The 26,687-nt window shown below is 41.1% G+C and overlaps 1 protein-coding gene across 3 annotated transcripts in view; it reads right to left on the bottom strand.

The window, feature by feature from the left end:
* Cdh6 (cadherin 6) overlaps positions 1–26,687 on the bottom strand; it is a 140,592-nt gene that overhangs the window by 18,574 nt on the left and 95,331 nt on the right. For all 3 annotated transcript variants that reach the window (XM_052743086.1, XM_052743083.1, XM_052743084.1), the window contains exons 3-7: positions 15,908–16,202; positions 11,980–12,099; positions 9,308–9,475; positions 6,024–6,211; positions 3,520–3,773 (exon numbers count right to left, since the gene is read on the bottom strand). In XM_052743086.1, the coding sequence (XP_052599046.1) occupies positions 3,520–3,773; positions 6,024–6,211; positions 9,308–9,475; positions 11,980–12,099; positions 15,908–16,202 (1,025 nt within the window). The remainder of the gene's footprint in view (positions 1–3,519; positions 3,774–6,023; positions 6,212–9,307; positions 9,476–11,979; positions 12,100–15,907; positions 16,203–26,687) is intronic.

The following is a 26,687-nucleotide window of genomic DNA, read 5'->3' as shown; positions in this document are numbered from 1 at the left end:
AATTTTAGTTTCAACGTATTTAACACAGCCTTTTCATCCTCAGAAGGGCTCAAACAAATTTAAAAAATTATCTATTGGTTTTGACATTTCTGCCATGATCCAACAGTTATGAAAAAAATTTAGGCAAGAATACTGAACTTAACTTTATCGCCTTTCTTCATTTTTGAAAACGAATGATAAATATTTATAACACATCACTACTTCTCAAGAGGGAAGTCACTATACTCATAGACTGTGAGAAGTTTAATAGTTATCCATGAGCCTGTTTTTCCCTCATGACAAACACTAAGCTGAGGACACTCTGCCTTGTGCTTTTGTAAGCTGCCACAGTTATACATGGCGGTCATCTTTTGCTCTGTCTCAGCCTTCCGGTACAGTTTTAAGTTTGACAAATAATCACATTTTTTTTCTATCAAGCCTTGAAATAAATGGTAAGCAGTGAGGAAGTTTTAGTTGAAGTCAGCTTTAAATTTTAAAGAGAGGAGATTAACTACTAAGGAAATACCAAAATTTATATTGTCTTCCCTAATTGGGAGATTAAAAATTAATGGAAACCCTACAATGCCTATATTGTTTAGGAGAGATGATTATAGACAAGGCTGTATTTTCTTTTTGTTGTTATTTTCTTTCCTCTAAAGTAATTTCAGTTTATATCAGGGATATTTATTGTCCAGAAATATTAACTGTGATCATTTCCAATAGGAAGCAAGGCAGTCAGCCTCAGTACGGCTGGAGTGGATCATTTGACCTCCTCTCCTGGGACTTCACTGTGTTTTGTGATTAAATGATTTGTCTTGTAATGTGTCCTCAAGTGAGAGAGATTTATTTGGTAGGGAAGAAGCTGTGTTTGCATGTATACTTAAAAAAAAAGACTTCGCTTATTTTTATTTATGTGGCTGAGTGTGTGTCTGTGTGTGGGCACATGGGCCTGGCTACCTAATGAGGTCTGACCTCATTAGTCGAGGGGGCATCACATCCCCAGGGACTGGAGTTGCAGGCAGTTATAAACCACCTGATGTGAGTATTGGGAACCAAACTTGAGTCCTCTGTAAGAGCAGCCAATGCTGAACCATCTCTCTAGCCCCCATACAGACATTGTACATGGCACATTTATATAGTGACATGTTTTCTCTTGTATATATCCAAAAACATTACGGTAAAGTTATAGTAGGAAATTGTTTTGTGATTGAACAGTTAAACATGGTAACTGCATCAAAAACTCAGCATTTTGGGAATTCGTTGTTCACCTAACAGTCTTACATAGTGGTTCAGTATTTACGTCTCGACTAACCCCAGACTATGTATAGACATATTTTCTTAATACAAGACTGATTTTATCCTATAAGGAAAATCACTGGAACATGCACTGATACACCAATGTAATCTATGTACGTTTCTAGACTTAAATCTCTATTTATATGTCAAATCCATCTGTGCTAAGGGAAGGCTGGCAGCAAAAGTCTTTAGAATGAACAGTCAACCCAGCCTGATGAGCTAAGTACTTCCATTCAGCACATGGAGAATAATACAGCGGGTAAAACTGGTATTTGGTTTAAATGCTAATATAAAAGTGTTTAGCCTAAATTTCCAGAAGACATTTTTTCTTCAAATTGAAAGCATGTTGATCCATCAGAGAGGTAACTGAATCTCAGATCTGTTAACTTCTAGCATTAGCACTTTTAAATTGGACCTCGCACCGACTCTCTAAGCCGGCCCCACGAGTGAGGGAACAGTTGTGAAAGGACCTCAAGTGCATGTGCTATGGAAGTGAAAGCTGTCATTCATTTCCCTCATTTGGCATGTGACATTTACATGGGGGAAGTACTGGGTCCATGGAGCTCACACGGGCTGCACTGGTGGACTGAACCCTCTTTAACGTGTTGTAGATCTTCCAGTAGAGAGATCAAACACAGCTCTGTGTGCCCTGAGAGTAGAGCAGACATCTGTGTGTCTTAGACATGAGGGTGTCATGAGATTTGACTACATCAAAGGGGATGGATGCTCAAGCACATTTACTTAGAGCGACATATTCTTTTATCTGCAATAACGTTCTCCACATAGCAGACAGAATGACCCCTTAAAAGTGCAGTTTGGGATTAGGCAGCTCTTCCATTCAAAGCTTGCAGATGGCTTCTCACCTCAATTAGATAAAATTCAGGCTTTACCATGAACTATAAAGCCGAGTAGGACCCACAAGATCCACCGTGGCAAACCGCCCTGCTGCCTCTTAATCGACCTCTTCTACCTCCTCCTTCCTCTCTCTCTTATTTCCTCCCTTTTTCCCTCCCCCTCTCTCTTTTACCTCTCCCCCCCCCATCTCTTCCTTTCTCCCAGTCATACCGACCTCTTAGCCACTCCTACAACAGAGGAAGTCAGCTCTAGCATTAGACCTCTTCTTCCTTTTCCCCTTTTGCGGGTCTTCCCCCAGGACTCTACACTGCTCACCCTTCACTTTTTTTTTTTTTTTCAAATCTTTACTGCAAAGATTTCCTACTAAGAAGGCTAAACCTGGTCACCCCATCTTAAAGTCTCCCCATTAATTTGATTTTTAGAATTTCTTCACCTGACCCACTGCATATTTATCCTTTGTTTATTTTTCTCTGTAAGCGCTCTATGTTGAGGATCTGGTATAGTTGTCTACTGCGTTCCCTTGTGCATACAGTGTGCATGGTGTGTGTGGCAGCTACCCTGACCAGAATATGTCTGTGGACTCACTGGCAAGAATCTCTACAGATTTTATTTTTTTTTCTGCTTAGTTTAATCTATGGAGAATGATTTACATCGTAGCAGCCTGATTTAGCACCTTTCTCATTTATTCTACGGAGCTACTGGCTGGTGGCTGGGAGTTGGTTGATTCCAGGATTTGCATATGATTCTAGAATCCCCAAGTTGTCAGTGGTCTCAAAGAGCAATGAGGTTTCTTGCCATCTGATTTATAACTAAGGAGCCAGCAAGCACCAGCAAGATGGAACTTGTTTACAGAGCATTAATTTGGACTCTACCCTATTAATTTCTCCAGCATTTCACAGACATATCACGAAACAGTTCTTGTTTTTATTTACATATGCAAGAGGGAAATTATTCATCTAAACGGAGCATAATTCTGCCTCTAAGTGCTACATGATAGGTTCTCCAGCATTTGAAAAGCATGTTGGCTGTTGAGCTCAGTGGCTGCTTTATTTCTGTGTTCCACTGTTTAGTAAATCATCGTCAACTTTACAAAGGGCCCAGGTCAATCAGCTGCACCACCTTATCTCACTTCACTCAAGCAGCGAACTCCTGCTGCACCTCTCATCTTCATTTTGTTTTCAACTTTCGTGTATTTGAGGTTGACGCTGATGCTAAAACAGTATTTATGCAGTGAGCAAGGACAGTTAAAGGTGCTATCTGGAACCGTTTTCCAGGAAAACACAGCTGTCTAATTGGAAAAAGGATTCCTATTTTTTTAAGCAGCAGGTGGATATTCAGACACTAAAATGGACTTAACTTAGGGACGAGATGGGGCTGACAAGCACTTACTTGACGGGATTCCGGGTGGCGTCAGGATCCTGAGCTGAGACAGAGCCTATGGTTGTGTTTATCTGCGCATCCTCTCGTATTTGCAGGATGTAGGCCAGTTTGCTGAAGACTGGAGGCTCATCCACATCGTCTACCACAATTCTCACTGTGGCTGAGTCTTTGAAGGGACCCAGGTAGAGAAATCGGGGCTCGACATGGGGATTGGAGGCTTCCACCTTGAGGGTATATACTTTCTTCTTTTCGAAATCCAAGAGCTTCAGAAGACAGCGATGCAGCACACAGAGAGGCAAGGCAGAAACAGTTTTAGTACAAATCTCTGATAAATGAATGTGATCGGGCTGCTTCTGGAGATAACCACACATTAGTGCAATGTTGGGCAGAGGCATCAAAGTGAAGTTGAGATCAGTATTTTTCCTGTACCATAGAGCGTTAGCAGGGAAGCTGTTACATAGGCTGTGAAGAGCCATGATGCAACCAGGATAGAAGTACAGCCTGAATGTCGGCTGCACAGAAAAGTGGGTACTAAGGTGCTAGGCATATGGGGCAGGAAGGGAACTGGACACAGGGATCTGTTTCAGCCTCCCTCTCCTTTAAAATACCTTGGATTTGAATAGAGGGGGTTGCCAAAGGCAGAGTGGCAACATGTAGTAGACCATTTTGCCAAGGGTTCTCACATCTGGCTTTACCTGCTGGGTATTTAAAACTTGCCAATACCACTCTTGCCTACTAAACCAAACTTTCTCTGGTGGAGATGGCCATCTGTACTTGTAAACAGCTTCTGGTGAGTAGGAATGGAGCCAGAATTCTGACTCACAGGTTAGCACCATGACTCTCTCTTGCCCGTTCATACTAAATAAGTTGTTTTTGCAGGAGTTAGTAAAAGCTTTCCCCAATACCCTCAGAAGGGCATGGGGCTAATTATTTGCCAAAGAAGGCAATGATCCCCGTTGTCAAAGACCTTTAGGAAAAGATTTTGCTTTTGAAGGCATGGTGAACCCAAATGTGTACTGCTGACTTGTAGTTTTAGATGATATCATGGCAAGGCTCGCTGGAAACACTATTAATCAAGACGTTGGCGAATGCAATTTAGTCGGCTAGGCAAAATTTCAGTTTGAATCTGATAAGGCACTGAGAAAATTAAAAAGGTTAATGCACACTAATGGGCCTCCTAATCATATCAGGGTCTAAAACATTGGTCTGAGTGTCACTTAAGCATGTTTTATTGTGCTTCCAGATATTCAGCCATATTCTTAAAAGGAACATTTTTCTTGTTATTTACATCCACCATGCTTATGTTCACCAGCAAGCCACAGTGGGTGAAGGGAGGGAGAAGGTATATTATACTATACATGACAAAAGAGAAATCAATGAAAATTAACTGAAATCAATACTTTTAGCCCCGAAGCACACAATTTGTTGGTTTTTAACCATGGCCACACTTTGGTATAGTGCTTTGTGGTGCCAGCCAGTTTTGAGAGGTCAACTAGCACATAAGCATGCTGGTGAAGAGGAGATTTGATGCCCTCATGCTCCGGAAAGTCATGTGAAATTTCCTCAGTTGCTTAGATGTGGGTCTCTGCATATGCCTTCTCTCTAATTCAGGTTATCCTGCTCCCTGCTTGCACTAAATCTTTCCTTCAAAGCACATTTCACAGTTGGCACATACACATTCATTCAGTGGCTTCTTCCTTGTTGATTCACTGCTGGCCTATAGGTTCTAAGACAGCAGAGAGCATCTGTTGTAAGTGCCATGGCAATACCAGCACCCACAACGACGTGTGGCATTGTTTATTTTATTGCTTGTATCATTTCTATGCATTCCACTTATTTCTATTATTTACTTAGAGGATTTTTAGTAGAAATGTATGAAAGTACAGAAGTAATGAATATATAAAATTACTTTCGACTACTAAAAGTCAACCCAAGAGATCTCAGTGCGATTAGAATCGGTGTTCTTAAAGGGTGAGTAAAAGAAGAATTTGAAGAAATGTTCATAAGAGATTGTCATTGTCCTTGGAAGCCAGAGGGAAGCACTCTCATTGATGAGACACCAAGAGTTTTATCTTGTTTGATAGCTATGGAAGTGGTAGAGGCACCAATCAGTAGCCTGCTTTCCTCCTGCTAAACAGTATTTGGAGTTCTCCTTTTCTATGTGTGCATGCTTACTTGTGTGTGTGTGTGTGTGTGTGTGTGTGTGTGTGTGTGTGTGTGTGTTTGTGTGTATGTGTGTATGCATGTGCACTCTGCATTTTTGTAGGTGGAGGCCAGAGGTCAGAGGTCAACATCATGCCTTCTGTCGCTCTGAACCTTATTTCTGCCAGACTGCCTGGCCAGGGAGCTTCCAAGGTCTGCCTTTCTCCACCTTTCCTCCAGCACCTGCATTGCCACCGTGGGCCACCATGCCCAGACTTCATGTGGGTGCTGGGGACTTGTACGAGCACTTCATTCAGAGCCATCTCGTCAACCCCAGGAGTGGTAGCAAATGTCCATACCAACGCCATTACCTTTTTGACAGTTATAATCCCTTCCTGGGTTTCCTGGTCGGTGATGACGTCAAACATGTCTTGCCCCTCACCGTCTGTGATGCTGTACTCGATCTCTGCATTTTCTCCCATGTCAGCATCACTGGCTTTGATCCTGCCAATCGGTGTACCCGGTGGGGAGGACTCGGGGGTCTTAAACTGGTATGTACCTATTAATCACCAAACAGACAAGTGAGGCAGAGACTAGGAGATGCTCTACCCAAATAAGCAGTCCACTCTTACCCATTAGGGGTGTATTCTGAGATCCCCAGTGGAGTCCTAACTGCAACTAGTACTAAATCCTAAAAACAGGGTTTAGTTCAAGTTAAGTGCTCTATTTTTTTCTGTGTTTATTTTTAGTATATACTTATCTCTGATAAAGTTTAACACATAAACCGAGCATAATAATAATAATAATAATAATAATAATAATAATAATAATAATAATAGACTATCAGCAATAGCTTATTTCTTATTAAGAAAAGAGAGTAAGTATAATAATATATGACAATAAAGGTATTTTAAATAATATATTTGGGTTCTGGTTGGCAATAAGTGAAGGGGCAGAAAGCCCAACCATAGCTGAAGGGAGACAGTGTTAAGACCTCACTGTGGTGGAGACAGACTTATGCTTTCTTCAAAATAATTAATGATGCCCTAACTTCCTTATGTCTTCACTATCATGCTAATCAGACTTCTCCTTCTGTTTCCTGGTCTGTCTCCTTGCAAGTGGAGTGCTCTTTTCTTGTTCTGTAAACAAGCTCCCAAGTTCATGGTGTTGTTTGAGTCTAAGTAGGAGAGGAGGGTTTCAGGAGCCCCACGGAGGTAATATAGCAGAAAGAATAGAAAACCTAACCTGGACCAACTTGAAGCTAATTACTCTGTGTTCTTAACAGGGCTTCTTCCTGACCTTGCTCCTACTAGCTGAAGGTGGAAGCAAATTACAGCAATTTGGAAAAATAGCCAAGTAGCCATGATTTGACTAATAATCTGAGCTGGATCTAGATGCAGAGTTAGGGATATGGGAAACTACACTGAGCAATGAAGTTCTCTACCCTTTTCCTTTGACTAACTCATTCTTTCCTTCTCAATTTCATTACAGCATTTTCTTTATAAATATATTTAACATATATATATATATATATAAATTTTGTTTTTGAGACAGTCTCACTGTGTTGACCAGGCTGGCCTCGAACTTACAGAAATCTGCTTGCCTCTGCCTGATTAAAGGTGTGCACCACCACACCTGTCAGCATTCTTTTATTTTTACTTCTAATCTAAAATTATACTTTGTCGATGATACTTTTTAATATCCCTGTGTTGCAAAATTAGTTTAAAGACAACATGTGAGTTTCAGCTTAGATATGACAATCTTGTAGACCAGTATATACTTAGAGAGAGAGAGAGAGAGAGAGAGAGAGAGAGAGAGAGAGTGTGTGTGTGTGTGTGTGTGTGTGTGTGTGTGTGTGTGTGTGTGTGTGTGAAAACAAAAACTGTCTTGGCATTGATGGTAAAGTGGTGAGCATAGCTGCCTTCTGAAATTTATTCTATTCTTATCACTTATAATTTGCCATTTATTCATACATGATTTTGAAAAAAAAAACCCTCAAAAAACCCCAAACAAACAAACAAAACCCATCAGACTATGGCACCACTGAAGTTTAGGTCTTCAATGATGCAAATTCCCTGAATATTGGGTTCCTGGTTGATAAAATAACAAAATATGTTTTAACTACTTCTCTAGATTGTTCTGCATTCTCTTTTTACTTGCTTTGGCACATGGTCTCACAGCAGGTAACAGGCAATGTAAAGAAAGAGCAGGACATGTGACAAAGCCCCACAGGGCCAAGTGCAGAGGCCCTGGGGTTGTCCTCCCCAGGGCGAAGCTCTGGAGAGCATGCTGTTTTCATTTCAGACCTTTGTGCAGAAATTTCAGGGCTCACAAAACGTTTCTTCTGCCCATATCATAAATTATTAGCTATTCTGTTCTTGGCATCTAGTTGATTACATACTTGGAGGATCAAAAGATGATACTGTTTCCTGTTCATCATTTAGATCTCCATCTACAGGGAGCTCATATTAGCTGGTTATCTTTTTTCAAAGGCCACAGTAGAGTAAGTGAGCTTTCTTCTCCCTCCCTTCTTTCCTTCCTTCTCTCTTCCCTTCTCTCATTCCTTCCTTTTACTTCTTTTAAAAAGATTTTTTTAAAAATTATTTCATTTCTCTGTATGTGTGAATGTCTGTGTGTTTGTATGCTACGTGTGTGCAGGTGGTCATGGAGGCCAGAAGAGGGCATCGTATCTCCTGGAGCTGGACTTACAGGCCGTTGTGATGATCCACCTGGACCTGAATGCTCTGGAAGAGCATCTAGTACTCTAAACCAATTGCTGAGTCTTCTCTTTAGTTCCCTTTTTTTAAAACATGGGGTCTTCCTAGGCTGGCATGAACTCTTCATGGAGCCCCAGCTGGAAGCTACCACAGCTGTCCAAGTGTAGGATTATATGTGTGACTGAGTCACCATATCCAGCTGCATTTCCTACTTAAGGATTCAGGTAACTTTTCCAGGGGAGCATGGTCACAAAGACATCTATCCGTTTTTGAAGGGGAAATTGCATCACAACCAATTCCCACTGAGTTGGCTGGATGTGGAAGTCTAGCATGATGCTTGACAGAAAGGCCGTATTCATGGGTCTTGTTTTTTCTTTTCACCTGATAAGGACAGTTAATGTTATCTGAGATGATTTTCAGTATCTCAATTAACCATACTGTAGAAAACTCTTTATGACTCCAAATGGATTAAGCACAGAGCAACTTCTCCAGATGTATTTTTAGAACTCGGGAAATGATAAATCCTTCCTTGCAAAGCTCTGTGAGCATTTAACAGAGATTACGTGCCTGATTAAGTTCATAAAAACATAAAGTCAACTTTTTCCTAACAAATAGCAGCATACTTGTATACATATGCTTTTGCTCAAGCAAATTACATCTATGGCAGTCATTTTAATAAGGGAAGAGAAAGCAACGATGTTGCTTTTCCAACAGCCGCCGTATCAGGAACCACTCAGCTAATTACCAACGGCAGAGCATCAGCGTTCACACTTCCTGAGCATAAGTGGTGTTTTCATCTCATTTAAATAATTTTAATAAAAGTGCCAATTCTTCCTAAGTCCAGCGATTTTGACAGCAATGCCAACCATGGAAATATTCTTAAAGTCAGAATTTTACAAAAGCACATTGGAGAAATCTGTTCAATCAAATGTCCCTACTCTGGGGGAAACGGGGTGGATTGTCATTGACATCTGTCAGCGTGATGTTCACGGTGGTGGTCCCCGACAGTCCTCCCATCTGGCCGCCCATGTCCTTGGCTTGAATCACAACTTGGTACTGTTCTCTGTTTTCTCGATCCATGTTGAGCAATGCTGTCTTGATGATACCTATGGATATGAAATGGAAATTCAGGCATGGAAGGGGAGGCGTTAACCGTAGTTTATGGAATCATTTATTTATGCAGACAAATGGAGACTGTCACCCACAATATGCAAAACGCTATGCAGATGTCACTGTGATATAAAGATGATTATATGCAGCCTTTCTACCGAAGGAAATTACAATCACACAGGGGAAGAGAGACTCATTAAGAAGCCTGTAATACAAGGAGAGTAAAAACAAGTACAAGTGAAAGCCTGTGCAAAAGAGACCGTAAGTAGTACAATGTAAGTGTCACAGGATGACATTGTCAGGTAGAACTGGCATGTGGCATGAGAGGACATACCACACTTACTGCTAGATTAAAAGCACTGGGGTACTCTGAGAGTATGGTTCAGAAAGCCATATGCCTGAGCTGACACCAGAGTTTCACATTATCAGCTTGGCTAATTGCTCCTCAAGAGTACCTACCGTAATGAATGTTCTGTGGGTTTTATAAGTCACAAAACTATGTGCTAAGGAAAATGGCCTGAGGTCCCTCCCGATTATGATCTTGTTTGATCCCGGAGAATTTGGGTTTGCTTACAGAGAATGAGAACTCAATCCCAGCAATCCCTGCAGCAGCCAACATTTTGAAGACAGGTTAAAGTTGTCTCCACTGTTAGGCAGTTAGATAATGACTTGAAAGAATTTCTCAAAGTTTGCCTAATCTCTGTAGAGTGTTTATGCTTAAATTAACTTTCTTTTAAAAATCACTGGAGTAGGCTTTGTAACCCTCTCCGGTCTCACATTCTCATGCTTAACCACTAATGAAGCTGAAAATATCTTTTCTTCCTTTTTAACAAGAATGCCTCAGACAACAGGTCAATTTTATTCCCATAGTCTTGGCTTCAAGGAGCAGCGGCTTTCTCTTCTCCAAATAATGGTTCTTTTCTATTTAAACACAGGAAATCACCTTAGCCTTTTGTCCTTTAAGTAGGGTAATTCTAATTTTTCATTTCTCATTGTTTTTCAACTCAACGTTTTCTCTCTCCTTGGGATTCTTTCCAGGTTCATTCACCTTTTAACACATCGATTTCTAGCTGGATATAGTAACCCAGAAAAGCTCTGGCTTAAAATAAAGAATGTTTGAAAAATATATGAAAGGAACTTGATTCAAAATATGTATAGAATATACTGTACAATACAAATGCTTTGTGCAGAAAAATAAACCACCAGATAGCACGGTGCATTTGGTGGGGTGCTTTTGTATTCAGCATTATATGACATTCTTGTGCTCCATATTGTGGAGAGGCCTCAGCACCTACAAGCTATTTATAGCTCAGCCAGCACACACTGTCAACGGTTGGTTTGTTCTGAGTTAACCCCCTCTCAGCCCAGATGCCCCTGGAGAACAAGATTGACATCGGCTAACTTGACTAAGCATTTCAAGAGGTGCCTGAGCCCCAGACATCCACACAAAATGAGGGGAGACAGCAAGAGATGATAATGAGAGAAACATGGGCCTCATAGCCCTCAGAAACATGTCTGGCCACCTGACGAGAGGGCAGGGCTGAGCTCTAGAATGCCTGGCTTTCTTTGTTATGCTCCTTCCCTGATCTGGGATCTGCTGGTGGGAGATGAGATGGAAGACAGTTATTTTTTTTTTTTTTTAAGGATGTTAATCTACTGTCTTCTCAGATTGCCAGCTCTCTGAATAAAGCAGTTTTAAAGATTCAGTCCCCGTCTCTTCTCATTGGCATCTGTGACAGGCAGCAATGAGTCCAGCTTTCCACTTAGACTTTGCAGGGCAAATTCAAAAAAATAAGATGCTGTAAAAAATATTCCGTAAGGCAAGCTGATTTGTTGGACCAGGGATGTGTTGGGCAGTATAGGCTAGACTGTGACGTCAGAATGAGACAAAAATCTCTGTGGTGTGACAGGGCTCTGGTTCAATTCTTCCTCATGCTCTGGGCAGGCACTCAGGCATCTCTGCTCATGGTGACACTCTGGCATCCGGGCTGAGGCCCTATTTCAACAAGAGTTTCCATGATCACTGTGACCAGGGGAAGGGAATGTGACAGATTGTGTACAACTCTACTTGGAAGTGACTTATTTCACTGCCATATTTTATTTGTGCAAATATGTCCCATGGCTATACCTGGCTTCGGAGCAGAACAGAGAGACATGGCACCATTAAGGAACTAGAAAAAGAGAAAAGAGGACTCGGGATTTCTGTGAGCAGGGTTAGCCATTCTCAGGAAGGGCCATCCTTTTGACTTCATGCCAAAGTAGATGGAAAAAGAAAGGAACGACTCTATCCTATATGTGTGGTGTGAAAGACTCATTGTCATATTTCCTTATTAAACTGATCTGGATGTCACGCTTACAAATACATCATTAGAGTTTGGCAGAGGAACACAAGGAAAATCCAATCATGCTGATTGTTTTTATTAAACAATACGCTAGGTCAGCTGAGCATGCCAGTTAAAATTATAGAACGTCGACTAGGAGATGAAGGAAGTGTTCTAACCTGTTTCCGACTCCACTGAAAAGTAGGGCTGTCCCTGGAGGATGCTATAGACAACTTTAGCACTGTTCCCATAGGTTGGGTCGTCAGCATCAGTGGCAGTGACTTGGACCACAAACGTGCCTGTAATGACAGAAACAGAACTGAAAACAAAGGAGGGCTCATCATGTTACTTGATACCTGTGCACACTGAAGAAAGCATGATCTTAACTAATTTAATAATTAAATTACATTTTAGTGTATGTATCTATAATTGTGTGCATGTGTTGGCTCACACATGCCCCTGTGCATGAATAGAAATCCTTTCTTTCTTTCCATCTTGTGAATCCTGAAGATCAAATTTAGTTCATCAGTCTTGGAAGCAAATATCTTTGCACCGAGCCATCTTGTTATCCTGGTTAGTCTTCTGTCAACCTGACAAAACTAGAATTCCCTGGAAGCTGGAACCTCTATTTAATTGCCTCCATTGGATTGACTTGTAGGCATGTTTCTGGGGCATATTCTTGACGGATGGTTGATATGTAAGGGCACAGCCCGCTGTGGGCTGTGCTACTCCTGGGCAAGAGGTTCTGGATTTGTATGAGAAAGCAAGGCGAGCTAGCCATGCAAGGCAAGGCAAGCTAGTGAGCATCACTCCTTTAGGATCTCTGCTTCAATTCCTGCCTCCAGGTTCCCAACTTGATTTCCTTTGATGATAGAGTGGAACCTGAAAGTCACAGTCTTTTATCACAGCAATATAAAGTCAACTAGAATACCAGCTTCCATGACAAAGGAGTGGAGAATCACAGTACAATATGTGTTGTTAGGAAGCCATTGATCCCTCACTTGAAAGGGATCAGATTCACATCAATGGATGCTGTATGGAGTACGTTAAAGAGAAGGGCAGCCTTGAGTAAAGGTGAGTCCTACCCATCTCCTGTGATGGGATATGACTGGACTCTCACTTCAAGTGTTCTTTCAAGCTACTTAGGACTAAGGTAGGTACCTAGAGACAACAGCCTCTTAAATTACTTTGTCCACAGGAATTCTGTTAGGTGTTGTCCAGTGGGTGGCCACTTGCAATTTTGCTAGAAATTCTGTGTCCTAGATGCCTTTTCTCTTGGACTGCAATGTGGCACATGAAGCCACAATTGTAGCAGCTGTTGTGATTTTAGCTGTGCCAGCCTGGGGTCAAAGCTGAACAGGACAGAAAATCACCACGAAGCCAGGATCCAGATCAAAATTTTCCAAAGCTTACTTTGCTTTAGATCCTATGACCAACAAATATCTTCACTGTTTAAACTAGTTTAAGTCAGATTTCCTATTATGGGATCTTCAAATATCTGATAATTCTAAGAGGTTGAAAGATTTTGAACCTTTAAAAGGGGTAGTTTAGACCAGATAAAGAATTAGTGAGGGCTGGTGGTAGAGCACATGTAGGAAGCTCCAGGTTCAATCCCCAACTCAAAAAAAAAAAAAAAAACCAAAAAACAAAACAAAACAAAAAAACCAAAACCAAAACCAAAACCAAAACAAAAAAAACCAGGTATAGTGACACACACCTGTAATCTCATCTCTTAAGGAGGTAGATTGGAGGATCAGAAGTTCAAGGTCATCCTGTGCTATAATGTGAGCTCAAGGTCAGCCTAGGCTACATGTTTCAAAAAAAAAAACCAAACCAAACCAAACATTAGTGGATTGGGATAACCCACTGTAAACATCTGACAGTATAATTTCAATTAAGATTACTGTTTTAGGCTGGCATTCTTACTTTGGGGATGCTTGCCCGAGAACTTTGGAAGAATCCTTACCTTGCCTTAAGAACATGCTAATTTCATGTGTGTATTTGCATGTCGGTTATAAGGGTGAGAAGTTCCCCAAAGACCCTGTGATTAAGGTACTCTATGGCTGCCTTTTGATATTCCTATCAGATAAGCAGTGGTTGTCCTGTCTTTGAGAAGGGCAGGGAAGTTCCATGTAGAGAATATGAGAATTTTAAAATTGCTTTTGTAATACCTAACCATTTCATTTATTAAACAAATAGAGTGCATTGTGCTAGGGTTGGATGTGCTGGCTCTCATTGTATCGTACTGAGACATGAGACACAGTCCCACCCTTGCAATTTGGCAGGTTAAGTGGCCAGAGTGAAAGCCTCCTGTGACTTTAGAGGGAGAGTTAATAGAAGTCAACAAACATCCAAATTCTTATTTGCATTAATGTAAGTTCTGCTTGCCTTTGGAATGTCATTATCTGGTGTTCTAAGCACCCATTAGGGGCAGCTACTGAAGGAGAGGCTCTACGCCTGTTTTCTTATTTAATCCTCATGGTTATCCTTCGGGAGTAGACATTCATTATTTATTTTTTATAGATGTGGAATTGGAGGATCAAAGAAATCAAGATCAGATAAATCAAGTAATTTGCCCAAGGCTGCACTGCTCGCTATTAGTGGAGACAGTTTCTAATTTAGGTACTTTGGCTACTGAAGCTCACTTTTCCCCTTTGCTCTTGTCCGGTCACCTTTATATGCATTCTTCCAGACTCCCTTCTCTATGCCAGTAATGATTCTCTAGACATGCATTTTGGGCTTTCCCCCAAGTATATGTAATGTATATTTAATTCTTTCCTGGCTTCAAAAGTGAGTGACACTCTTTCAGAGGGGTGCAGAGCATCACAGTTGTTTGGGGTGCTGCTGGTCACAAAGATAACTATCTTGCTTTAATTCCTACCCCACCCCCCAATTCTTTTTTTTTTTTAACCACCTACAAGAAAAATATCCTCCAACCCATCCAAGGGAAAAAAGACTCTTTAAAAATAATCTCAGCTCCTTTCTTTGCTTTGATGATGGCTTCAGATTTTTCTAACAGAACCAAGTGGCTTCAAATAATGTGACGATTTCTTCCTCGGGGGGATCATGGATGCTTTACAACCACTTCCCCAGATGGAATATTTTCCAGATTTTGGACCTCTGAGCGCTACTCTATCTCATATCTAACTGATGCAGCCAGAGAAAAGTTATTCTGTAATCTCAGCCTTTTTGAAGTTGGCAGAGTGAAAATAAAAACAACCTTCTCCTATAGTGGTGTGGAGTGTGTCACTGCGTCCTATGAAGTATTCTAAAGCTTCTAGAACTTTCTCATTTCTTTAAGTCCTGTTTACCGTCTTCTAGCTTAAACAGATTAAGTCCACACAAATGAAACTTAAAATTGGTGGTGGACTTGTGCATACAATATTCATCCTCTGTATTAAATCTCATGGATGTCTTTACTGTCTTTGTACTGTTTATAGATATGAAAAAAAAAAAAACTTCTTTAGAGTCTTTCCCCCAAGTTCACAGTTACTTAAGGCAACTACCAGTATTTTTTTTTTTTTTGCTTATTAAACAAATTTATTGTTACTGTGTGTATGTGTCTGTGAGTGCCATGGCATGGCTGTGGGGGTCAGAGGGCATTTTTATGGAGTTGGTTCTCCCCTTCTGCTTTCACATGGGTCTGGTATTGAACTCAGGTCATCAGGCTTCTGAGGTAAGTCCCTTTACCTACTGAGTCATCTTTCTGGCCCTGTCACCGTTTTTGAGGCTGGACTGGAAATTCAGGCTTTAATTTTTGACTGGGAAGATTGGCCCCTTCCCCAGACTGTTATGATGTTGGCTGAGAGCGATAGGCAAGGCTGCTGTCTTTCAGTCCAAGAAACAGTGGGAGAGAGAGCAGATGAGCTGGCCTCCATTGCTCTCTTGCAGTCTCTCCCCGCTGCTGTCCTACCCTTACCACGAGAGAAAATGCCATTTTCTTATAGTAGTCATAAGGTAAGACTGGGGTGACATTAGACAATGGGGTGCACTTATGGCAGCTTTGGGATGTGGCTTCTAAATTCTTTCAGTTCGTTAAATTTGGCTCAGGGTTCTTCCCTTGGTGGGTGTGGAGAGCCCACTCGGTTGAACTTGCATCTCACTCACCAACATCAGCCATCTCGGGGACCGTGGCTGTATAAACGTCCTTGGTGAATATTGGCTCATTGTCATTGATGTCATGGATCTTGATGATGAATTCAGACTCAGGCTCTACAGGTCTCCCGGTCCTTCTGTTGATAGCTTGAGCTCGAAGGATGTAAACAGGTTTTTCTTCCCTGTCAAGCCTCTTGGTGGCCTGTATGTCGCCTGTGTTTTCATTGATAATGAAGAGATCTCCTGCTCCATCTCCTGAAAGGATATATTTAAGTGATCCATCTCCTCTATCCTGGTCTGAATGTAACTAGTGTAGGGAAAAAAAAATTAAAGAAAAGTAAAAGTCAAGCACGTGATCCTAAACTGTTTTGTTTTTTACCATGCAGTCTATCATAACTGTTTGTTATTTGCTATCAATAGCTTCCAAGGGCAGGCACAGCTGTTTTGTTTTGTTTTTTAAAAACTGCTTACATAACCCTTCAATAGAAGAATACCACTCATTAATGAATGTATTTCTTAATCACAGAACTTTCTAGAAGTAGAAAATTTGGCAATCTTTCTTAGTTTGAAGAAGGGAAAAATTAAAGACGGAAGCAATTTTAAAAGCCCAAGAACATGTAAGTTAGACTGGACAAATCTTTTCACTCTGGATGTCAGAACCTGTGAGCAGACTCTCCTGGTCACTGTGTACACACAAACATTCTCCAAGTGCCCCACTGCTTAAAAGGACTTCGGTGTTTGCATCAGAGACATGGGTATAGTCTGCCTTTTGGTGAATTAAGGAAGCTAGGCAATCACATTGGTCAATGGAGATTATAATCCATTTTTTCCAGAGAGAAGTGATATGTGTCTGTTTGTCTGTCTCTTTCAGTTTAAAGCATCCCGAGACCTCCTCAGTGTTGCTTTCAGGAATGTCTTGAGACCACGTCACCAGCCAGTCCATCGGTTCCTTGGGACAATGGCATCTGGTATGGGGATTTTAGTAGGAAACAGGAGAAGACCTTCTGATGGGCAGAGACAGCCTAATCTGGAACCTGTCTGCCTTACGAGGTAGTGAGACCTGATCCCCCGCCCCAGCTCTCGAAAGTAATCAAGCAGTGCTGAAGATTCACTATCAATGAAACGGTCCAGAGGGAAGTGTAGACTGAAGTGAATGCCTGGGCCAAAAGAGTGGACGGTGATGATTCTGAGTTGGAGATGTAGTTCCTGTTTCCTAACCCAAAGATTCCCTTTCGGAGTTGAGTTCCTAAATTCTTTTCCCCCTGCCTAGCAAAAGTCTAGGTCTCCTAGCAATCTAACTATAGTCACAGATTTTCACAATGTGTTTTGTCATTGTTGAGGACGACCATTTAACAGCTGGAGTCACAGGCCTCGTGATCACAGCCATGTTCGTTACAGAATCTCCTTACAGACTCCACATGGAGGAGTTGCCTGACAGTGGTAACTGCAGTAGGTAAACATCCATGGGCTCTGAAAAACACTGCACGAGCTTCCAGAACAGTGGTTCTCAACCTTCCTAATGCCGTGACCCCTTAATACAGTTCCTCATATTGTGGTGATCCCAACCATGAAATTATTTTCTTTTTTTTTTTTTTTCCGGAGCTGAGGACCGAACCCAGGGCCTTGCGCTTGCTAGGTAAGCGCTCTACCGTTGAGCTAAATCCCCAACCCCATCATAAAATTATTTTCATTGCTACTTCCTAACTGTAATTTTGCTACTGACACAAATGGTAATTTAAATCTGCGTTTTCCAATGGTCTTAGGTGACCTCCATGAAAGGGTCGTTGGACCCTCAAGGGGTGGTGACTCACACGTTGAGAACCTCTGTTCTAGGATACCTGCAGATGGACTTTCAAAGCCAAAGGGAACTGAGATGATGATCTAAGCAGTTTCCTAAACACATGTTCTGTGGACTATCTACGCAAAGCACAGAGGGAAAGAGTACTGTGTACTTGGGAAATACTTAATCTGCCTCTGTCTTGGAGTCACCTGGACATAACACAGGACAGGCTATGAGAGTCTGAATTTCGGACTTTACATGGCATGATTTTGTTTAACATGGCTATCTGAAGCTTTAGTGTTCAATGCAAGGTTTTTTTTTTGGGTACGACCTCTGACAGCCTTCCCAGAAAGTTTCTTTTGTAATCCCGAGTTATCTGTCACTGGAGAAACAGGAAATGCAAAGTTCCAATTTATGTAGTGTTTCAGAATCACACCCAGCTCAAGTGAGAGTCAAAGATGAGAAACCGGTGGCAGGAAGGTGCCCTGGAGAATGTTCGGTGCAATGTCCTCATTTCTGGCGTGCGAGAGACTGTGTCCACTGCCACACAGCTACGCCGAGTTAATCACCGAATTTGAGAATGAGAATATTACTCATACAATTAGTAGCTTTGAAAGCAATTTGGCAGAAATAATGGAAGATAAAATGCGAACAGGGAGGAAATTGCTTCAAAGTGAGACAAATGCAATATGAAATGTAAAACAAGAGCACTCTATGATTTGTGCAGTGCGATATGCCAAGGAAACGCTGAAACCACCATGACAGAGAAAGAGCCACTAGGGAAAAGTTAACTCTCCATTGACAGATTCTAATGACTGCAGAGCGCTCTTAAAAAGCCATTTTATTAACTCATGAGTAAAGCAAGCACCACTGCTGCCCTTTGGATGCGTGCTCCTGGGTAGGCGTGATCGGCGCGGTGGTCAGTGGCCGTGGTGGGCCAGCCATGGTCGGCAATTGTGGTTAGCAGCAGGATGCAGCATGTGGGATGTGCAGCTAAGTCCTAAGCACAGGTCACGTTCACTGTGTCCCTCACCAGGTGTAAGACCACAGCAGAGTCAATTGCACCTCCCAAGCCAAGACCCTTCTCAGTAAAATAAGGATAATAAGAGCTGCGGGACAAGCGGCTGTCAAGAACTAATTAGAGGCCATATACAAATACCTCATTAATTGCCACCTAAACATGCAATAAAAGCATGGTGTGTGTTTTATGAATTATAAAGAGCCACCAAAGTGGAAGCATGAGCATTGGCTGGGAAGTTATCATCAGCATGTTTTGCTCTTCTTCTGACTTTGAAAACTTTGAAGACCATGGAAACCCAATTTTGTAAACACTTCTTATCTCTGAGGTAAAATCTGTTATGAAAAGCCAGTATTCTTCTACCTGGTGGCAACTGCTGTCTTTACATGTGATTTATTATATTCTTTATTCCACTAGATTATAGACTCTCCTCGGCTGCTTCTTTCATCATCTTCAATGTGTAATTGTTGCACACTTAGTCGGCGAATACCACATCCGGTCACAAGATTTATTCAGGTGAAAGTAATCAGAAACTTATTTTTGGCTGTCAGAAGCGACCGTTTCCATGAATTATACTACAAACACCTGAGACGATAGAGAGGCAGAGGGGGAGATGCCGGAAAGTGTGAACGGGGACTATGTTGCAGATCACAGTTCTGATTTATCAATATTTGAAAACCAGTGGGAAAATGTATCTCTTCACTCAGGCAAGACCTGATAAAAGAACAATTTAACCTCTTCCCTCCTCTCAGCCCCCAACATGAGTTTTCTGAGTCTGACAGTGCATGTGCAGGCAGCAAAAACCCCCATCAGCCCCTCGTCTCTCCTCACCCTCCTCCCTTCTGCCGAACGCCCCTGGGGCCAGTGCTGTTCTCTACTCTTGGGAAAGAAAGAACACCGAAAACTCCAGTGCCTGTGAAAGCAGTGGCAAGAAGCAGACATTAGGGGTTTATTGAGCACTTAGATTTTAATTGGATTTTTTTCTTTTGTGATGTCATTCATCATGGCCACTGGAAGAGACAGAACTTAAACAACAACAAATAAAAGGTTGTAGGTTGCCCAAGGCATATTTTTACTAATTTCAGTTTAATGTGCCTGTTCCATTAAGTTTAATCATCTGGTTCACTTTTAATGTTTCACCATTAAGTAAGAATTTAGCCACTTCCCTCCAGAAGCCTTATCTCACCTGTGGCGGGCAGGGTTTCTCACTACTGTATCTATAACACTTTCAGCCAGAAGGTGCCCTGACTCCGTTTCTGTACTCACTTTTTTATTCTTTAAAAAAACAAAAAACAAAACAAAAAACAAATGTACTGTCTTGGAAAATAAATACAGGGATCTCTTTTGTTGCATGGTCCCATGGAGGGTGTCACCAGGCAGTGGCAGCATCATTGCCTGAGGGGCTGTCCCTGGGAACATAACACCCTTTTATCAGCTACATGTACCAACTTGCAGCTTAATTTTGAATGAAATTCAAGGGCATACCATTAATTGTCTATATTTTTAGTAGTCTGTGAAGCCAGCTAATGCTGGTGTATCACTCCCTTTCCTGTGCGTCACTTCTTGAATCTCTGAGTCAGTGTCCAAATAGAATCTTCTGAGCACACTCACTGTCAAGGTGGAAAACAGGGTCAAAGCCTGCAATTCCCTAGATGGCACACATAAGTGCCTATGACAGTCAGAAGGGAGCTTTTGGAAGGGAATATGTGATGGTTGACTGAAACAAGACATTGGGTTATGGTTAATATCTTTACCGAAAGTGGGAAGAATGTACTGTGGTCTTTTAAGAAAGACCTATCATATATTTTGCTACATGAGTGTTAATGACTTTGCATGAGTTAGCTCATTTACATCTGATAATTATTTCACAGATGACATGTATAATTGTGGCAGGGTGCTAATTGTTCTTCAAACTCCTGCTAACTTTGCATTTCTGGAACAAACTCCCTGAGATAAGCTTATCAAGAGGGAGGGTTGATTTTGGCCCACGGTTTCATATGGTTCAGTCCATGATTGCTTCGCTCTATTGCTTTGAAACTGTGGCAAGCAGGCAGAGGAAGCTGCTTGCTTCCTGGTTGTCAGGAAGCAAAAAGGATGAAGGGAAAGAGTTCTTCCAATGGAGGCTAGCTGCCAACAATCCGAGTTATTTATACTACACCTTGTTTCATCAAGACTCTACCCCTAGGCAGGCCACCCAGCTTTTAACTAAATGTCCCACCTTTTGTGTGTGGTGGGATGCCATCTACAAACATTTTGGGTCCATTTCTGGCTATCCTGGGATGCCCACGGACTCCGCTGCTGGCCAGACAGAATGGCTTTAACACCTGGGCTCTTGGGAGACAGTTGCAATCCCAACCATAGCGCCTCCCTCTGGTTCTTCCATAGTTAGTAGTTCTGGCTGGCACATGGCTGGTTAGCCTTTGATCACCTTCCCATGGTGTAATACATGAGCATGTATTTGTCAGTACCTACTGCTTAACAGGAACTGGCTTATTATAGAATGTTCCTCCCAGGTTGAACCTGGTTTCCTGAGGGCCGATGAGGACAGAGTCTGAGGGGATAGCAGAACACAAAGGGGTGGGACCTGGGGTTTTGGAGTCACCTCTTACCTGATCAGCGTTTAATATGATACTATGATATAGAAAAGTGCCTTAACTTCAGCCATGGAACTGCTGCTTTTTCAAAAAAAAAAAAATGCTGCTGTTACAGTGATTCTCTCTTTAAATTTTTCTCGCTGGCTCTCAAAGTGGGCAGGAGTATGACCTGGGACCTAGCTAGGAGCACAAATTTCCTGGCTAGAATCAGGAACTCAGGACTGCCCCCCAGCAACTTGTGTTTTAAGAAGCCCTCTAATGGATCCTCTCAAGAAAAGATTTATTTTTATTTTTAATGGCATTTATGTGTGTGCATCTGTGTATGAGTATGTGCATGTGTGTACTGGTGCCTGAGGAGGCCAGAAGAGAATGCCAGGTTCCTTGGAATTGGAATTACAGGCAGTTGTGAGCTGTCCAATGTGAGTGCTGGTACTGGAACTCAGGGGAGCTATCTCTCTAGTTTTGTTTATTCTTTTTAATTTTCCTTGTACATAGTGACCAAGAAACATTTCTGATTATGATCAGTATATCATGCTAAAATGTAAGCTAGTTAGACTTTTGTTAGGTCATATATATATATATATATATATATATATATATATATATATATATTCCATATGAGAGTTTTCTAAAATGTAAGCTAGTTAGACTTTTGTTAGTTCATACACACACACACACACACACACACACACACACACACACACACACACACATATATATATTTTCCATATGAGAGTTTTTATGTGTTGTGTATACAGGACTTTAAAACAGACAGAGATTTTAAAACAGACAAATTTGTCATTATATTCATTAACCTCATACAGGATTTTTCACTATGCACCCAGGTCAGTGTTCATTCAGATTAAATTGGAGGGAAAAGGTACTTGAAGACTTAAAATTGAAAGTTAAACAAACATATACAGAGATGATTACTTCCATAGGCAAATCCTGTATTTATTTCTATGCCCCATTTTGAAAATATTTCTAAAACTAGGTGAGGACAACTCCATTTTTGTTGAACTATCTAGTGAAATCTGTGCCTGCTTGTCTGTATTTGAGTAGATGCTGTACATTTTACAAGGAGGGATAGAAGCCCTCTAAGTAACGCTGATGACCGCTGAGGTCTGAACTGTTGTCTTAACCATTATAATCACAATGGTTGAAAGGGTGGACTGCATGAAAGAAAGCAATGTGTGTAAAGTCAAGCTTTGGACTCAATTTGCAACCTTGGGAAACAGTTAATTTCTCAAAGACTATTCCTTCATTCATGGAGGAATAATAATAGTATTCCATTCACAAGTAGTTTGCTCTGAAAATTACTAAAATAATGTATGCAAATGTTTCATGAAAGATCTACCTTTGGCAAGTTACTACTGTGTTTATAAATATGAAGGACTCAGAAGGTGGATTTTTGAAAATGGAAAGATGTGGGTTTGAACTTTGACTCTCCCATTAATTAGCAAATTAATTAAGCCATGCTAGACTCTGTCTTTCCCCTCCAACACAGTTTTCATAATAATTAACTTTGCCAGCTATTCTTCCCCTAACGGCCCCTTAAATGCTGGGGGCTTTGGGCTTGTGTCTCAGGTCCTTTCCTTCCATATTTCATGGATTATCTCTAAGTGAGGTCACCTTTTGTCGTTGTCGTTGTTTTATGTGTGCAGCTACTACCTATGAGCCACTGCTATCAATGCCCAGGGTGCCTGACCATTTCCTTGAGATGTATTTCAAGGATGAGATGATTTCAAGGATGTTATCTGCCTCCCCAGCAAGTCTCTTAGCCCACTTATACTCAGTGCATCCCAACTGACCTCATCACCAATCCCACAAATACGTTCCTACTCCTGTGTGTCTCATATCTGTAAGGACCACCAGGAGGTCATCCTGGAATGCACTCAACACTAACTCTGCTGTCTGCCTACCTCTTTGCATATATCTTGACTCACTTAATTATTTTCTGGTTCCACCACCATTTCTCTTTGATATATTTTTGCCCTCCAAACACACACACACACACATACACACACACACACACACACACACACACACACACACACACACACACTCACGATTTCTTTTCTATTTTCCTGTCATTAGATCAGCTTTACAACCACATCAACATGGAAGACATCACTATTCTACTTCAGTTCTTCAATGTCTTCTGTTTCCTTGGGACAGAGCCCTTTACATGGCGGCTTCCGCTCTCTCCTTTACCTGGCGGCTTTCGCTCTCCCACTTTACCTGGTGGGTTTTGCTCTTTTCTCATCAGCTTCATTTATCACCATCCTCTCTGAACAAGGCTTTTTCTTACCACACTCTACTTCATGTGGTTTTTGAGGACACATTTGCCTCTTTCATAGCTAAGTCTTTCCAGTCTCTCTTGGGAGAAATCCATTTCAGACTCTTACCTGGTTGATCCAACTCATGTCCCAGGGCTGCCTAACCTTCTCTTTCCAGGGAAGCCTTCCTTATGTTGCTAGTCTAGGATTCTCCTCCTATGTACTCTCGACATATTTCCCACTGAACTATCAGCATGTTCTTTTTTTTAATGACTCATTTTATAATTGTTTTCTTAACTAGCTCATATATCAGGGAAGAAAGCATGAAATCTGTCTGGTCCCTTCACTTCAATAGTCTCAGGACCCAACATACTAGCACATAGATCCTCAATAAGTAATGGATGCAAATGATGAATGAGTGAATGTTGTAAAGGTCATCTTGGATTAGACTTTGATGATGAATGGAGGTTCTGGCACATAGCAGACAGTCAACAAATCTTAGTGTCCCCATCTGATTTCTTCTTGACTTTAGGAGAACTCTGGATATCAAGAATATGTGCACATTCCCAAAGTCGCCCGATAATTTAGCAGTCACTATCACACACCAGACATGTGGTCTGATCTGAGCAATCCAAAGGAATAATTCAAGATGTTGCCTTGGATCTGAATAGTTTCCTTCAGTAATCAATTAAACCTCAATAAAATACCAAATAAAACAGAGCAATAAAAACTAACTTGCTTTATATTTATTGACAGGTGCAGAGCAGTTACAGATGCATTGAGGTCACTGATCATGATAAATAGATTTGGTGTTGCTCAGAGGTCACCTATCAGTGGCGAAGAAGCAGCCCTATTTAGCAAACTTTCTCGAGTGTCACCCTGTTGTAGAAGGAAATAGAAAGTTCTCCAATTCACAGAGACATTGCTCCATCATAAACTAATTTAATACTGTCAACCTAGACTATTTTAAAATATTTATTGGCCTAGAGGGTTGCATCAGGCAATACACAAAACCATCTCATACATGTCTTTTATAAACTTGCAATTTAGGCTTGGGAACACTGACTCATAGGTAAAAGACAGGGAATAAAAGTAGAAATAAGACACTTGAGTCCCACTATTATTAGTGAGGAATGATGAGGTAACAGAGAACCTATTAATAGGTAGTGTGGAACCAGAGAACGTGTAAACCCTTTGATGGCTTAGGAAGGCTTCTTGGAGAAGCTTAGGTTACTGACAGGAAGAAAATGACTTCACTATCATGTGATTGCATGGCATGGTTTTAGGGCTGAGTGTGGGAGAAAACCAGAGGCGGCTTGGCATCTGTGCCTAGGGTGATAAAACCCATAAAGTCAGCAAAAATAGCAACACTCCTTCTCTTGTGTTTCATGATCACATTCTTTCTCATAGCACTCAGATGTACAAGGGATGTGGCATCTTTATTATTTTTTTTTTTTATAGCTTATCCCTCAAGTGCTAGTGCCATTGAATACTAGGAACTCAATATAGGTTGTGCATTGAGTCAAAAATTTGGTGCAATACAATAACGTCTGCCTGATTCAATAGTATAGTCTCATTGGACAACTGTTTTAGGTAAATTCCTGGCTTTCGGCTTTCTTTCTTCTAGTTCTTTAAAACATTTCTTTGGAAAGTATTTATGTTTGTTTTATGTGTATGAGTGTTTTGTCGGCATGTGTATATGTGCATCACATGTGTGCCTAGGGCTGCTGAGGGGCAGAAGAGCGCGCCTAATCCCCCGGAGCTGGAGTTACAGACCACTGTGAACTGCCCCACAAGGGTATCTAAGCTTGGGTCCTCTGGAAGGGCAGCTAGCACTCTTAACCACTGAGCCACCTCTCCAGCTCCCAGGTTTACCTTTTGATATGGAAAACAATCTCTGAGAGAATCTAGAAAATTCTGATTTTTTTTCTGACAAAACTTAGGATGGAGCTGCCTGACTATCCTGTTTCCTTTCTGTCATATCATATTCCCTTCCTGACCTGAAAAAATGCATTTCCTATATAATTTAAATAATAGAATTAGCTTTCATGACAGTGGAAATAGTTTACCTTTGAAGCATTACCTGATAGGATTCATGTTTTGCAATTGTTCTGGCTGCTTTTTGGGAAAATGATATTAAGTTCATACTATAGTGGTTCTCTTGGGGGTATTGCTAACATTTTTCTCTTGTGAAACTTTACATTCAGTTGTATGGACATTCACTGAGGACATCACTGTGTCCAACTATTTTAAGTGCTGAGTTGCAAAAATCTACTTTCTTGTTTCTCGAATCAACAACACTATTGCCATTTTGCTCTCTATAACAAAATGTTTGGGGTGCTGAACTGTCTGTAAAGGATGCTTAACAGTGCATCCTTGGTTCTTATCCCAGTCCTCCAGTAGCATCTTCTCAAGTCATGATAACCAAAAATGTCTGCAGATACCTAACCAAATGTTCCACAGAAGCATAAAACTGAGACTATCTATCTATCTATCTATCTATCTATCTATCTATCTATCTATCTATCTATCATCTATCTCCTGTCATCTATCTAATCTATATCTATCAATCTACTTAGTAGCCTATCTTATCTATCTTACCTATCTACTGATCTTTCATCTATTGATCTATTGTTCTATTCACTCTCCATCCTTCCATCAATCTATCATCTATTGCCATCTATAGATCTATCTATCTGTCTGTCCGTCTTTCTATCTTCCCAAATTTCTTCTCAGTGTATACCTTGTAAATGTCAGTACAGTTAAACAACAGAGTAAGGGGCCCTGCATTGACTGAGGTTCTGCATGACCCCACCCAATTCAATCTTTTGTCTTCTGTTAGATTTAATAACCACGAGAATATGTCTTGTGTTATGTGAAAGAGAATTTCTGACAAAGTGCTAAAAGCAAAAGAATTTTAAGTCAAGGCAGGAGAAATTTATTAATTCCCCTGACATTTATCTTTTACACCCAATACCTTGAATTTAACGTCAAAAGAACCAAGCAATTTTAAATGAACAAAACTTTAGTGTTATAATAGTTAGGGTAGACAGGAAATTGGTCTTCCTTGTCCTAATTCCTAGGACCCATAGCTGTTGCTCTGCTTGGCAAAAGCACTTTG

This window comes from Peromyscus californicus, unplaced genomic scaffold, assembly GCF_007827085.1.
Source record: "Peromyscus californicus insignis strain IS unplaced genomic scaffold, ASM782708v3 Scaffold_18__1_contigs__length_77618521, whole genome shotgun sequence".
NCBI classification, from domain to species: Eukaryota; Metazoa; Chordata; class Mammalia; order Rodentia; family Cricetidae; genus Peromyscus; species Peromyscus californicus.
This window is presented reverse-complemented; position numbering and strand designations above follow the sequence as displayed.